Consider the following 13964-nt stretch of genomic DNA (forward strand, 5'->3'; position numbering starts at 1 on the left):
GGCTTAGCTGCAGTCCAGTACTCGCCTAAGTATTTGAAAATCCTACCGAGTGGCGAGCCAGCCTCCCACTCGGGGGCTTAGTTGCAGTCCAGTACTCGCCTAAGTATTTGAAAACCCTACCGAGTGGCGAGCCAGCCTCCCACTCGGAGGCTTAGTTGCAGTCGAGTACTCGCCTAAGTGTTTGAAAATCCTACCGAGTGGAGAGCCAGCCTTCCACTCGAGGGCTTAGCTGCAGTCTAGTACTCGCCTAAGTACGTGCGCTCCATCCCACTCCGCAAGGACAACGAGGTGCAGGTCGACTGCCACCTTCTCCTTTGGAGCTTCGCCACAAATACAACGTGCGCTCCATAGCCGACCCGCAAGGACGACAAGGTGCAGGTCGACTGCAACCTTCTCCTTGGGAGCTTCGCCACAGATACAACATACGCTCCATCGCCGACCCGCAAGGACGACGAGGTGTTGGTCGACTGCCACCTTCTCCTTGGGAGTTTCGCCACAAATACAACATGCGCTCCATCACCGTCCCGCAAGGACGACGAGGTGCAGGTCGACTGCTACCTTCTCCTTCGGGGTTGTGCCACAAATACAAAAGTTGTCTGGAGTGAAGAACGAGTTCCACTCGATGGACGATTCGTGAAGACATTCAATGATAAACCAAGTTCAGATAAATCCCAAAGGATCCGGACCACAGATCGAAGTGCTCGGGCATTCAGCCCGAAAGAGTTTAACGGTTACAAAAACCACTCGGCATTCCGAGGCAAATTTAAGGTGAGGCATAAAAGTTTGTTCACTCCACGGGAGGAGGACTAGCAGGCTCGACGAACTCGTCTAGGTCGACGCCGTCGGTGATCCGAGTGGCTGCAGCGATGAAAGACTCCATAAAAGATCGGAAGTCATGCTTCTGGGTGTTGGCGACCTTGATTGCTGCCAGCTTATCTTGTCGCACCTCCTTGCAATGGACATGAACCAAAGACAGAGCCACATCAGCACCACACTGGGCAGAAGATTTCTTCCACTCCTGCACTCGGTCAGAGATCTCGTTAAGTCGAGTCATCAGGGACTCAAGATCATTCTGGAGCATGGCCTCTGGCCAAAGTGCCGGGTCGATCTGTGACGTGGAGACCTTCAGTCGAGCCAAGTAGTCCACAACACCGTCGATGCGGGATTCCAGTCGGAGCAGATTCATGGCAGTTTCATCTTTCACGGGAGATTTGATTGGGTCCAAACCTGGCTCAATCCGCCCAATCTCCTCCTTGAAGTTCTGGCAAAACTCTGCATTCACGATCCAAGGATAAGTCAATTTTTGTACGCTGAGTCGACACAAAAAAAATCAGTCAGAGCAAAATGTGCACCTTCAAGCTTCATGAACAACTTCTTGGCAAGGCTCCTCAGATAGCCCTCCAGATCGTCCCTCCTGCGAGCGATGCCTTCCATCTTCTCGTACAGGTTGAGATTGTCCTTCTTCAAGCGCGTGCACTCCTTGTTGGCTTCGTTCAGAGCAGATTTCATCTTGGTATTCTCTTCTTCCAACTGGCCGACCGAAGCCAGTTTTTGTTCAGCCAGAGCGGTTCTATCGTCAGCTTCCTTTCGAGTAGGAGCCAACTCCTGATCCTTCTTCGCCAGAGCTTCTGTCAGTTTTTTTGCAAAGAAATGATGCTTGATTTAGAAAGAGCAGAAGGGTACTCAAGCCTAAGACAAACCAGTCGACAAACTCGTCTTACCATTGACGCTGTCCTTGGCCTTTTGCAGCTCTGTCTTGGCCAGCTCCAAGTCAAGGTTCAGTTGGATCTGTTGTTTCTCCAAGTCAGCAAAGCGAGCTCCAAGATCACAAGATTTCTGCAATCAAAGAGGAGAAGTTATTTTACAGCAAAAAACGACAAAGGCAATAAGTACTAAGACTACGGTCGACTGCCCGCAGTCCACCATAGTCTCGGGGACTACACCCAGCGGGTGCACTTTGCGTGCCCCCACCGGTTCTGATCCCACTCGACCGGCCCGCCGGAGTCGAGTGTAGGGAGTAAAAAAAAAGGGAGAGAAGGAAGAACTCAGACCACAGTCGACTGCCAGCAGTCGACCGCGGTCTCGGGGACTACACCCAGTGGGTGCACTTGGCGTGCCCCCACCGGTTCTGATCCCACTCGACCAGACCGAGTGGAAGAGACAAATTACCAGTTTGGTTTACACTCGACAAAATACAAAGACTACAGTCGACTGCCAGCAGTCCACCGTAGTCTCGGGGACTACACCCAGTGGGTGCACTCAGCGTGCCCCCACTAGTTCAAAAATTCAATCGACGCACCCAGTGGGTGTACAGATGCAAAGGTTTTCGGAAAGAGTCTTCAGATAGCATATGCTAACAGAAGAAGCGGTGACCAACTAACCTGAACGTTGCTTTGGAGAGCCGAGCTGGCGTCATAGGCGGCCTGACTGGCGTCCCGCACCGTCTTCGTCTTCTCCATCATGACGCCCGCCTGGTGTATGGCTTCCTTGGCAGCATTCACTTCGTCCTCTGGGACATGATGGGTCGCAAAAACTGAAGGTGGGTCGACAGGGGCCTGAGCAGTCTACGAAGAAGGCAAGGCGCTTGACAGTGGCACGACGAAGGTAACAGAACACCGATTGGCGTCGCCAGTGTCCTGAACGACTGGTTCCGCCCTCGGCGTCGATTGTGACACCTTGCTTGCAGGAGCTTGCCTATTCTTCCTCGTCAAAGGCCTCTCGGGCTCTTCATCATCATCGGAGAGGTCGATAATGTTGGGAGCTGTGCAAATTTCAATCGCCAAAATCACATCACCCAATGGTGCACATTGAAGTTGAGTCGACCGAATAAAGACAGAATGGCAGAAATCATACCCAGATTGGAAGTGACCACATCCTCCGTTACCTCATCCTCGTCCCTGTAAGCTGAGGTCCCGGAAGTAGCAGCGCTGCCAGTTTCAAATTTCGTTTGGTTAAAACAAGAAAAACAAACAACACGGGGCGTCGAGTGAATAAAAAGGGAGAGACTCACGCATAAGCAACGGGGATGTCAATCTTAATCTTCGGCAATGCCTTCCGAGGCTTCGGCTCTACAACTTTAGGATGCTTTGGCGCTTTTTCGGTCGGGGTTGGTGAAGAGATCCGAGGACGCTTTGAAGACTGACCAGCCTGACCAGTCGCCTTTTTGCGGGCACTCGAGCGTTCTTGTTCAAGTTTGGATCGCCTCTCCCTGCGAGGAGGCGACTCGACTTCTTCTTCGTCACTTGAGTCGTCGCTTTCTCCGTCCCCTTCACCGTCAGAAGTCCATTCGCCACTGTCGCCGCCGCTCGCCTCTCCTTCCAGATCTTGCTCTTTCTCTCCGTTGGGCATTGAATACATTTCGATAAGGGCCTGAAAGAAAGTAGGAAGAATAAAGTTAGTCGACGCGGTATAGACAGCTGCGCGAGTGAATTCAGATTACAATCAAAATCTCGGAATCAGACCTTCTCTGGTACATGGGACTGGTCGAATGGAGGAACTCTCCTGGCTCCCCTGGGGTTGTCACTACACCACAGCACCACATCCCCAACAAACAAGTTGGTCGGAAAAACAGCGTCTGCCGACACACAGTCGGTCGGGAAAAACTATTGCCGACCGACAGCGTCTGTTGGGGTAAGTCCAGACGGGAAAACCTTTTCCCGACCAACATGTCTTTCCCGACCGACTGTTGGACGCCTATAAACCGAATTGCCGACCGACTTTCTGATGGCCTACCCCGGAACCTTTCCCGACTGATTCTCAGCTGGTATTGCTGTTGAAGCTTTCTCGACCGACCGTTTGACAGTACAGTCTTTGCCGACCGACTTTCTGCTGCCCCTATCCTGAACCTTTCCCGGCCAACTGTGCGATGGTGTCTTTTTTGCCGACCGACTTTCCGTTGGTCCTAACAATATGATGCTGTTTTGTTTTGCCAACCAACAATTTGACAGCATTTTGCTTAGCTGAGCAATGTTCAATACCCACGTACCCTTGATTTCCCATCTGCCTTACAATACAATGTCAATCAAAATCAAGTTGCATATCTCATTACAATATGATATTAGTCAAGTTACAGTAACTTGCATGTACTCCAAAAATATTAAATCATGACCAAAGAAGGATAACATATTAATTACTTCTCACAAGTAAAGGAAACATTTACGATTCAACGACCTAATCACCCAACAGGTTTACAAAATGATAGATGCATCTCCGATATTAATTGTTTGCCCCATTACACAAAATACCCAGGTGACAAAATGAGACCTAAAAGACGCATTGTTTTTGCTCCATTACAGAAATCTCTAGCTAATGTAAACTGACATCTTCCTGGTTCCTTCCTGCTCCTTTTGTATATCTTTCCTACAAAGGATAAAAATGTCATGGTGAGAATGCATTCAGAGACAATGGCAAAAACAATAATTGTATAAAGCATCTATGGCAATTGGCAATAAAAAACTATGGGATTTTAGTGTTACAAAAAATAGCTCAAGTTCAGAACAATGCCACAACATGTGTTAATTAGATCTTTGCTGCGTTGGACATCATAAAGCCTCGATGCAACGTGACCATGAAGTATATTTCAGGAAATATGAGCAATATAGAGGTGTACTCGGAGCAACACAAGGCAACATAATATAGAGGTGTACTCACTGTGATAACAGAACTATCAATACTAAAGAGCAGATTTCTATTGTGGACATGGCAGTACTAGAAACTGAGAATGTTGCCTTGAAACATAATATTTTGAAGGCCCACACACTTTTTTTCAAGTTCCTATATGCATAGACTTCCAAAGAATGTATCATTTCCATGTTTGAAGTTTTGCCACGAGTACTTGAGATGAAAATTAAGTGGGTAAACTGTATTGATTTTCTGCTACTTAATGGAATGAAAGATGTCAGAGATGCATTTTCTCTTGTAGTATGCTGCTTTTTGGAAACCAGAGTCATGGACATTTTGTTCTCGAATGAACTGGGAATGGAGGGAGGGACTAAAGAACTTAAGTTCATGGAAAAAATAAACCAAGCTTTCGCAGAAGATTAAGATTCTCATGTTCTACTGACTCTTTTGGAGTCTACTCCCAGGGAGCACCCAAGCAATAGAAAATAGTTTTTAAGGCCAAAACAGATTTGGGAAATGAGGCATGTGGCAAGTAGAACTTACCAAAGCCAACTTGAGCCACCCAGCACAGGAATTGCTTGGGTCTATGTACCAATTTAAGACTACAACTCTTGTAAACAATAGCATGGACATAAGAGCAACTTTTGCATCACATTATTATTTCCTTTTATTTCTACTAAACCATGTAAGCTATGAACCGTACATTATGAAGTGGCAATGAACTAGGCAGGTATTGAAAATAAGAGAAGATAGACCAGCATTGATCGTTACTGCTCAATGTACAGAGCTAGATAACAACTATCATGAGGAAGAAGAAGATACAAGGGTCTGGTTAAGTTCATTTCGATCCCTGTTTTTGTAGCTCAAAAAATAAATACTAGCTCATGATTCAAATATACCTTAGCGGCGGGACGAGGAACATGCCCCAGGTTTGTAGGGTTTCATCTAGCAAAGTGATCATGAGTCAGTATCACACATCAAACAATTCGAGATAAGTGGACAAAACACACAATGTTGGTGATTACCTTGCTAGATGGCCATGCGATGGACCTTGTGACAGCATCAGCGATAATTTGTAAACCTTCATCTTCAAAAGGCAATGTAGCATTCCTTCTGATCGCAACATTGACAAGAACCTCATAAGTTCCTGGTCCAAGGGGCTCTCCGCCCACAATAGTGTCTGGGTCAACTGAGATAATTGTTGCCTTAGCAACAGGAGTTTCAGGACTAGTCCATGCATATAGAAGCACATCCATACCAATCTGAATCAATGATTATTTTAGAAACATGAAACAAAATAAAATTTCAACATATAGGTAAGGATGAGAAGATTACAAGGCTTTCATCTTCATAGGCTGATGAGCTTCTTGAAGGGGGCTTTGCAACAACTCTTCTATGAACAAAGGGCTCTTCATCATCCCGTTCATCATCTTCTTCACCATCGTTATTATCCTCAGCTTCAACTCTTGAGTTCTATCAAACAGAAATAGAGTTAGTGCATGGAAGATGGATTATTGATGCAATGAAAAGATGTGGAAATAGTTCATTACTTGTCGAGAATTGGAACCGTGCTGCGAGCTAGGAGTTTCCAGATTATGCCCTCCTTGTGAAGCTAACATCAATTCCATTCGGTTCATCCGTTCCTGCATTTCTAGCCCATGCCCCTCCAGCATGTTAAAGCGATTTTCAGCTTCTCGACGCCCTTCCATTTCAACTAGAACTCTTGTGCTCAATTTACCCCGTGTACCCAGTGTGCCCAAATCTTGAGGTGCTGGCCCTAGACCTAACACACGAACACGACCCCTGGGCTCCTTCATTCCACATACACGTGCAAATAGATCACCTTCTTTAATGTTTTTTTCCTTCCATTCGGGGTGCTGTTCACCTTTCTCTATGAGTTCTTTCTACAAAATGATATGTACTTGCTATGTAAATTCTACTTGTATAATTTCTGTCTAATACTGAAAAAACATGGCAAAAGGGACTCACAATTGTTGCTGCTGCCTACGGCACATAACTCCCTTTCCTTTCCCCTTTCTTGCATGTATGTGTTTCGATATAAACTTCATCTCTTTGAGGATCATGCCCAAGTTTGACAGCCTGCAATCATTTATTTATTTCACTATGCATTAGTCACTAAAACATAGTGGCATATCTTTTTAATTGGGGTAATTGCGTTTACCATTTCATTGGCAACACGGGCATGACTCTTGCTGCCAGATGTATGAGGCACTGCATTGGCACAATTCTTTTTGGCGATAGCACTACGAGACTACAAGACAAGTAAAGGAGATTTATCACATGTATTGTTTGCTGCCAGATGTATGGTGCATATTTGTTTATCTATGTCCAGCAGGACGACTACAGTTTTGATTCAGCAGGATGACTTACTTCAAATGCCGAAGATCTCCAATAAGTAATAAGGGTCTTCCAATCAGCTTCACTAATTCTGCTATCACGTCTCTTCATAAGTTGTGCATCAGTCAGTGCAGCATCAAACTTGTACCTCTTTAAATCTGACTTCCAATCCTTCCATTTTATGTGTGAAGTGTTGAGAACAAAGCTCAAGGTGGTTGAGTCGAGCTCATAAAATGCCTATTAAAATGAGAGAAAGCAGAATACTCGGTTAGATAGCATTAAAAAAGAGTAAGTTATAAATTATGCTCATTTATACCTTCAAGGTCTCCCACACTAATAATTTTTTGTCTACATCAACATCTCGCCAATCTAACTCTGCAGGTGGTATATGCTTCCTCACCAAAGTACCAATGAAATTGGCAAATTCAGTTGCATCTGGCCCAATAGGCTGGCCATTCCCATTAAGTGGAATATGGATTTTGGGTTGATTCAGCCTTGCATATATGTTAGCCTTTCGAGTAATTTTTCTTCCACCTTTCTTTTGACTACCTTCATCATCAAGCTCACAAGTAATCTCTTCATGCAAGAAAATTAACATAGTCATACAACAATTCTAGCAAGTGACATTAGGCTACAATATGAGCAAGTATAACCCACTACAAATACCTTTGGAAGGCTAATGCTCAGGATCTAAATGATCTTGATCTTTTGATACCCTAGACCTCAAAACAGGTCCTTCATTCGCGCTTATAGGTGCGCTGGAGGGTTCCTGCATAGATATATAGTTTAGTGTTGCAAGCTACATTTGCTTCCTTCAGGTAGAACATCTTCAGGGCTACATACCTTTCTTTTCTTTTGGGGGGCTTGGTTCGCTTCCATATCTTACTGCATAGAAGCTCTTATTGCTCATACCGCTGCTAGCCGTTTATCATTCTATTCAATGGTCTTGCTTCTCAGTAGTTCATACTCTACCACTTTCAGTTGTTCCTCCGTGACCCCACCATCTTTAGCTCTTACGATTGCGCTTGCCATTTTTCCTCCTGCAAAAGACACACTATGTGAGTACATCGATGAAAATACAAAACATTAGAGGATCATACACAACACTTATTTTTTTTCAATATCACTTGCTTTAAGAACTAGTCCATCTATATCTGTCCTAGCAGAACCAATGCATCCATCCGCAACACTCACACGTATAGCAGTACATGGATCAGGCAACATCACACGTCAAACATTACCATTGTCATCTTTAGATTCTTCTATGTCATATAATGATGGAACAACAACAGTAGACCACTCAGCATCAATGGGATCTTCAACATAGTAAACTTGAGTTGCTTGTGTGGCTAATATGAAGGGCTCGTCTGATATTTTCTCACCGGTATTGAACAAATTCTTGAAATTCACAGAAGTGATTCCAAACTGATCAGTTTGCACCCATTCATCTTCTACACGATTATCAACCCAGTCACATTTGAACAACACTACTTTCCCTTCATGTTGATAATTCAACTCAAGAATTTCCTTTATAATGCCATAGTAGGTCTTGATTCTTACACTAATATTGTCACCTTTTCCTTTTGCAAAGGATGTGGTTTGTGCAACAAGAGCTACTCCACTACTCTGAAATGACCGGCCCTCATCATATGATTGTGTATGAAAGTTTGTCCCATTTATAGTGTAGCTACTATACTTCATAGCAACCAAGTTTGGCTCTTTAGCTAATATTTTTATCTCATGAGGTGCTTCATCGCCCATTTCTGCCACCTGTGATTATGAAATGCTATTGTTACTCTACAATGGGATGGAATTATATGTCTTATAGGTTGACAGTGAAATGCCCACTTACGTGCAATTTAAACCACTCATGAAAGGTCTCGTAATGCACACGCTTGACTTCTCGATGACTTCGAACACCAATAGAAGAAAGGTAATCCATATGTTTGCTGCATATAGGTTATATTTATTAATTGACAAGGAGGAGAGAAATAACCTAATAGCAATACACAGTAGGGATATCTTACTCTAGGTATGGTTCTATGTTGTCATAATTGAACAAGACGTATCTATGGGCTTGCAGCCAAGTTTTGTTATCTAACATCACCATGCACTTGCCAGCCAGCCCTCGACCAATGTTGTGGAATAAAGGAGTTGTATCATCAACTTCCATATACAAACCCCCATCATTCCTAGCTCGATTCAACCGACTCTTATCATCCAAATAGTGTGAGCAAAATGTCAAGCTCTCATCAAACAAATAGCCCTCTGCAATTGATCCTTCCACATGACTTCTGGTGTGGACATGTCCCTTGAGCTTTCCTATATACCTCTCTATAGCCCACATGCTGCGAAAATGTACTGGACTAGCTATCATTGCTTGTGCTGGAACATGAACCATCAAATGCACCATAATATCGAAAAATGATGGGAGGAATATGGCCTCAAGAAGGCTCAAGGTCTCAGCTATTTCATCCTGCAACCTTTGCATGTCACTTATGCGAATAACCTGTGAGTACATTCGCTTGAAAAATCTGCTCACATGAATCAGTACCGCACTCACTCTTTCTGGTAATGTTCTTCTCAGTGCAAGTGGCAGCAAGTCTTGCAAAAGGACATGGTTGTCATGGCTCTTTAGCCCAGTTATGTTTTTCTCCTTAACATGCACATTACGGCATATGTCAGATGCATAACCATTAGGAAACATGGCATTTTTAAATACTTTGCAAAATGTCCTCTGCGGATCAGATTCCATTGTGTAAGGTGCCGGAGGAAAAAAAAACTTCATCATCATCAAGATCAATAGGTTGAAGATCCTTTCTAATATTGAGTGCTTGAAGGTCATATCGAGAATTAATATTATCCTTGGTTTTTCCATTGACTGCCAACAAAGTGTTAACTATGTTCTCACACACATTTTTTTCTATGTGCATGATATCGAAGTTATGATGCATCTTCAAATCCTTCCAATATGGTAGTTTAAACCAAATAGACTTTCTTTTCCAAATGATCAGCGGATCCCCTTTCTTGCGTTTCTTAGTTCTAGGCTTCTTTGTTATAGAATCCTTCCCAAACTTGGTTTGCATATTTTCTGTCAGCTCTAAGATTTGCCTACCGGAAAGTGGAACGGGTGCTGTCCCACGTTCTATGTCACCAAATGTGTGTGTATCATACCTCAAGGGGTGATCTGCACGTAAGAACCTACGATGCCCCATATAGCAAGTCTTGCTACCATTTTTAGGCTAAGAGAACATAATTGATAGTGGCATTCAGGGCAAGCTCCTTCTCCAGAGGAAGCACAGGAAACCAAAGACCCAAGACCCGGTTTATCCGTAATTGTGCATATTATGGCAGCATGCAACTGAAAATACTCTCCGGTTGAAGCATCATAGGTCCTAACACCATCAAGAAACATATCTACCATATCATCAACTAGTGGCTCAAGATAGACATCAATATCATTACCAGGAGAATTTCTGCCAGGAATCAACAGTGATAGGATGAAATTTGATTGCTTCATAATCATCCAGGGTTGAAAGTTATAAGGAATCAATAATACTGGCCAAATGCTGTAGCTAAGATTCATGGATCTAAATGGATTAAAACCATCGGCACATACTACAAGCTTAAGATTTCTGATGTCTTTTGCAAAATCTTTATTTTTTTCATCAAAATCTTTCCAAAGGAGGGAATCTTTAGGATGCCTAATCAAGCCATCTTGTGTGCGCTCTTCTGCATGCCATCTTGTGAGAGCCGCAGTTCTGGAACACACAAACAACCTTTGAAGCCTCTTCTTTATTGGGAAGTAACGAAGAACCTTCTTAGGAACCTTGTGGTCACGTTTCCCATCTGCACTCTTCCTTTCAGATTTCCATCTTGAAGCCTTACATTCTAGGCATGAATTGGCATTGGCATTGTTCTTCCAAAATAGAATGCAATCATTTTCACATGCATGGATATTAACATACCCAAGTCCTAGGCATTTGACTAGTTTTTTAGCTTCATTGGAGTTTTTGGGTATTGCGGACTGAGGGTAAGCATCTTTTAGTAGATCTAACAGCAGATCAAAACTTCTATCAGACCACCCTCCAAGCAGTTCGGTGTGAAGAAGTCTCACTAGGAAATGAAGCTTTGAGAAATTCTTACAGCCTGGATATAGCTCTTGTCTAGAATCAGCTTCAAGTTTGTGGAGAGATTCTAGAAAAGAATCATCCTGATCTAAACGACAATCATCTTCAAGATCTCCCCCTTTATCCAAACCAGCAGCAAGGTCTCTTAGAAAATCAGATATATCATCGCCCTCATCCCTATCGTCACCCTCATCTAGATTTGGAGGAATGGAAGAAGAAGAGACATGTTCTCCATGAAACATCCACTGTTTGTATCCATCGACAAATCCCTCGCATACCAGGTGCTCACGGACTTCAGACTCTTCTCTCCAGTATGAGTTCACACAGTTTTTGCAAGGACATATGATTTTATTCTCGACCGATGATTTATTAAATGCAAAGCCTAGGAATTTGGCGAGCCCTTGTAAGTAATTCTCTGTATGCCTACATGCAAGTGTACATGTGTAGTGTGTTATCTATAGTTTCAGCATCTAAGAAATTTAAAACATATATGCTGCGTTATACCTAGGCGCATCCATCCAACTTCTATCCATGCTAGCTAGATTCACACTTGGTCAGTACAAATACACACTAAATCCTGAACAGATAATATCACAACCAGAGAATGCAAGGAATTACTTGAAGTACTATAAATACAGTGGCTCGGAAAAGAAAGTAAGAATCATAGAACCAATTCAATGGTAGTACACATAGCAAAGGTAGAACCACCATAAATAAACATACCAAAGATATGGTTGACTCACCAACTAGTGGAGGATGTCATGACAAGCATGGAAGGGAATTACTGCGCCGCTGCTGGAAGTTGAGTCGTTGGTAACAAGAATCCTAATAACCAACCAGATTACACACTACAAAAATTAGTGCCAAACATAAGGAGGTATCTCTACATATTCATGGCATCCACACACATGGAGGGCCTCTAGACTTGAGTGGGGCAGAGGAACTCACTTGAGTGGATGCAGTAAGCACGTCGGTGGATGATCTCTTGAAGATGAGCTCCCACGGTGTAGCCTCCTAAAGGAAAAAAAATGCATAAGAGCCGAAGCCTAAGCAAAACCTTCAATTCATGTTCACATGCAACATTGGCTGGGCTATGCTAGGAACACACTAAGATAAGAGCTTCAATAAATCTTGGAGCCACATTTGTTACAAAATACCAACAAGATATTAAGCTCACCAATTTCATAAATAATATCTGTTTGTTAGCCACTAACTCCTAATCTATCTACCATTTCAGTTATTCACATAATTTTTGAATCAAACAGCCAGACTAAAAGCACTCCATCAACTAATCATATACTAAAAGAAAAATAAACAATGGACACTCCACACACACCTTGTGCACTAAGGTGGTGTTTGGTTCAGGCAAATATGATGCTAGGTACAATCAAATACCACAAGCTGGTCACTAAGTACCAATGATTCTGCTACTCTTCTTCCTCTGCTCAATGGTACCAACAGTGGTTCTCTGTGCAACCTGCAACAAAAACAAAAGAGAGATGAAGTCAGGTCACATGTACAGAGAGATGAAAATCCACACTGCGTGAGGTCTCCCCGAGTTCAGATGCTAAACTTCCTTAAGAGAAAATACAAGAATCTAGCCCCGATGCTTATCTCACCAAGTCAGAGAAACCACTTACTATGAAAGGTAAAACAGTAATGCCCTAGACTTATTCAGTATACAGAATTTTGTTTTAGCCCATGATGTTGAATATAAAATCTCTTACGAGATCATGCTGAACAACACTAAGGACAATGTAGAAACTTGCTAGACTTAATGAGTGATCCCTGCTCATTGAACCTGTAATAATTCAGGCATAAACCATGTAAAATGCATCTGTTCCTTCTTTTTTAATGTCAGGACAAACGTGTGTACTTACACAACTAACGGTAATGAAACATTGTTCTCAAATCATATGTACAGATCCAGTTCGGCCTCCACATGAAGCTGCAGAGTTAGTATCATCATTTCCTCAGAAGAACCTCAGAGTTGTCCCCGCCACATGCGTTGTACGGAAGATCCCCGATGAGATTCTCTTTCCCCACTGCCAGAGCTCCAACATGCCTCTAGGAGAGAGAGAGAGAGAGGAGATGTACCTCAGATGCACGCTGCCCCGATACAAGTTGAAGCAGCCACTCGGACGGACGAGCGCGGGGCGCCGGTGGACGAGCAGGACGGAACTGCGCGGGGCGCCGATGGACGGGCAGGACGGCGCAGGGCGGCACAGGGCGGCCAGGGAGGCACGGGATGGTGCGGGGCGGCGTAGGGCAGTCAGGACAACGCGGGGTGGCGCGACAGAGGCATGACGGTGCAAGGCGGCGGAGCAGAGGTAGGACGGCGCGGGGCTGGCAGGACGGCGTAGGGCGAGCAGGACGGCATAGCGGAGGTCGTGGGACGGCCTGGGGAACGACCGGCGGGCGGCGTGGGGCGGCGGTGGAATGGCTGGGATCTAGGGATTTGGCAGCGGTGGAATGGCTGGGATGCTAGGGATTTGGCCCTTCGTGGGGATTGAAGTGATTTGAAAAAAAAAACATTTCGCGGGCTGGGCCAGACTTCGCGCTAAAATTTGGCCGTTCGCGCGGGAGGCCCATTTAGCATCTGACTGTTGGTCGGAATTATTTGCCGACCGATGGTCCGTGGGCCATAAGGGAATTCCCGACCGACAGTTCGATGGTATATGTTTTATCATTCCCGACCGACGGTGTGTTGCCGTGAAGAATTTTCCCGACCCACAATCTGTTAGAAACTTTCATGGCCAACCGTGGGTCGGCAATAGTGACTTTTTCCCAACACACAACGGTAGGGAATTCTGGTGCATGGTGTAGTCTGTCCTTGTTTCCGGTCATGCCCGACAG

At 44.2% G+C, this 13964-nt stretch overlaps 2 protein-coding genes, 1 long non-coding RNA gene and 1 pseudogene across 5 annotated transcripts; all 4 read right to left on the reverse strand.

Moving 5' to 3' along the window:
• Positions 1 to 4096: 4096 nt before the first annotated feature.
• LOC125533108 (uncharacterized) lies at positions 4097 to 7733 on the reverse strand (annotated as a pseudogene). The gene is made up of 9 exons (XR_015611082.1): positions 7295 to 7733; positions 7012 to 7215; positions 6803 to 6892; positions 6610 to 6720; positions 6171 to 6524; positions 5956 to 6093; positions 5646 to 5825; positions 5520 to 5565; positions 4097 to 4359 (listed from the first exon to the last, which is right to left on the reverse strand). The product of XR_015611082.1 is annotated as an uncharacterized LOC125533108 (transcript).
• A 93-nt stretch (positions 7734 to 7826) lies between these two features.
• LOC147958540 (uncharacterized) lies at positions 7827 to 13600 on the reverse strand. 2 transcript variants are annotated; one of them, XR_015611084.1, is made up of 5 exons: positions 13206 to 13600; positions 12525 to 12585; positions 12057 to 12122; positions 11852 to 11933; positions 7827 to 8018 (listed from the first exon to the last, which is right to left on the reverse strand). It is a non-coding gene; the product is annotated as an uncharacterized LOC147958540 (long non-coding RNA). The 2 variants fall into 2 exon arrangements; XR_015611083.1 differs by having other exon boundaries at positions 12445 to 12585.
• Positions 8209 to 9894, reverse strand: LOC147958541 (uncharacterized). The gene is made up of 3 exons (XM_087537137.1): positions 9006 to 9894; positions 8831 to 8927; positions 8209 to 8748 (listed from the first exon to the last, which is right to left on the reverse strand). The coding sequence occupies exons 1-3, from the start codon at positions 9854 to 9856 to the stop codon at positions 8209 to 8211; spliced, it is 1488 nt and encodes a 495-aa protein (XP_087393263.1). The 5' UTR covers positions 9857 to 9894.
• On the reverse strand, positions 10033 to 11799 carry LOC147958542 (uncharacterized). The gene is made up of 3 exons (XM_087537145.1): positions 11779 to 11799; positions 11680 to 11685; positions 10033 to 11563 (listed from the first exon to the last, which is right to left on the reverse strand). Exons 1-3 carry the CDS (start codon positions 11797 to 11799, stop codon positions 10154 to 10156), a joined length of 1437 nt encoding a protein of 478 aa, XP_087393271.1. The 3' UTR covers positions 10033 to 10153.
• Positions 13601 to 13964: the final 364 nt, after the last annotated feature.

This window comes from Triticum urartu, chromosome 7A, assembly GCF_056163025.1.
Source record: "Triticum urartu cultivar PI428250 chromosome 7A, HENAU_Tu73, whole genome shotgun sequence".
Lineage (NCBI taxonomy): Eukaryota > Viridiplantae > Streptophyta > Magnoliopsida > Poales > Poaceae > Triticum > Triticum urartu.

Coding starts and splice junctions, on each gene's coding strand:
- LOC147958541 (XM_087537137.1), bottom strand. CDS start 9,856: ATGGAAAAACCAAGGATAATATTAATTCTCGATATGACCTTCAAGCAC. Junction 8,928..9,005: donor AACATAGAACCATACCTAGA/GTAAGATATCCC, acceptor ACCTATATGCAG/CAAACATATGGATTACCTTT. Junction 8,749..8,830: donor ATGAGTGGTTTAAATTGCAC/GTAAGTGGGCAT, acceptor TCATAATCACAG/GTGGCAGAAATGGGCGATGA.
- LOC147958542 (XM_087537145.1), bottom strand. CDS start 11,799: ATGTGTACTACCATTGAATTG.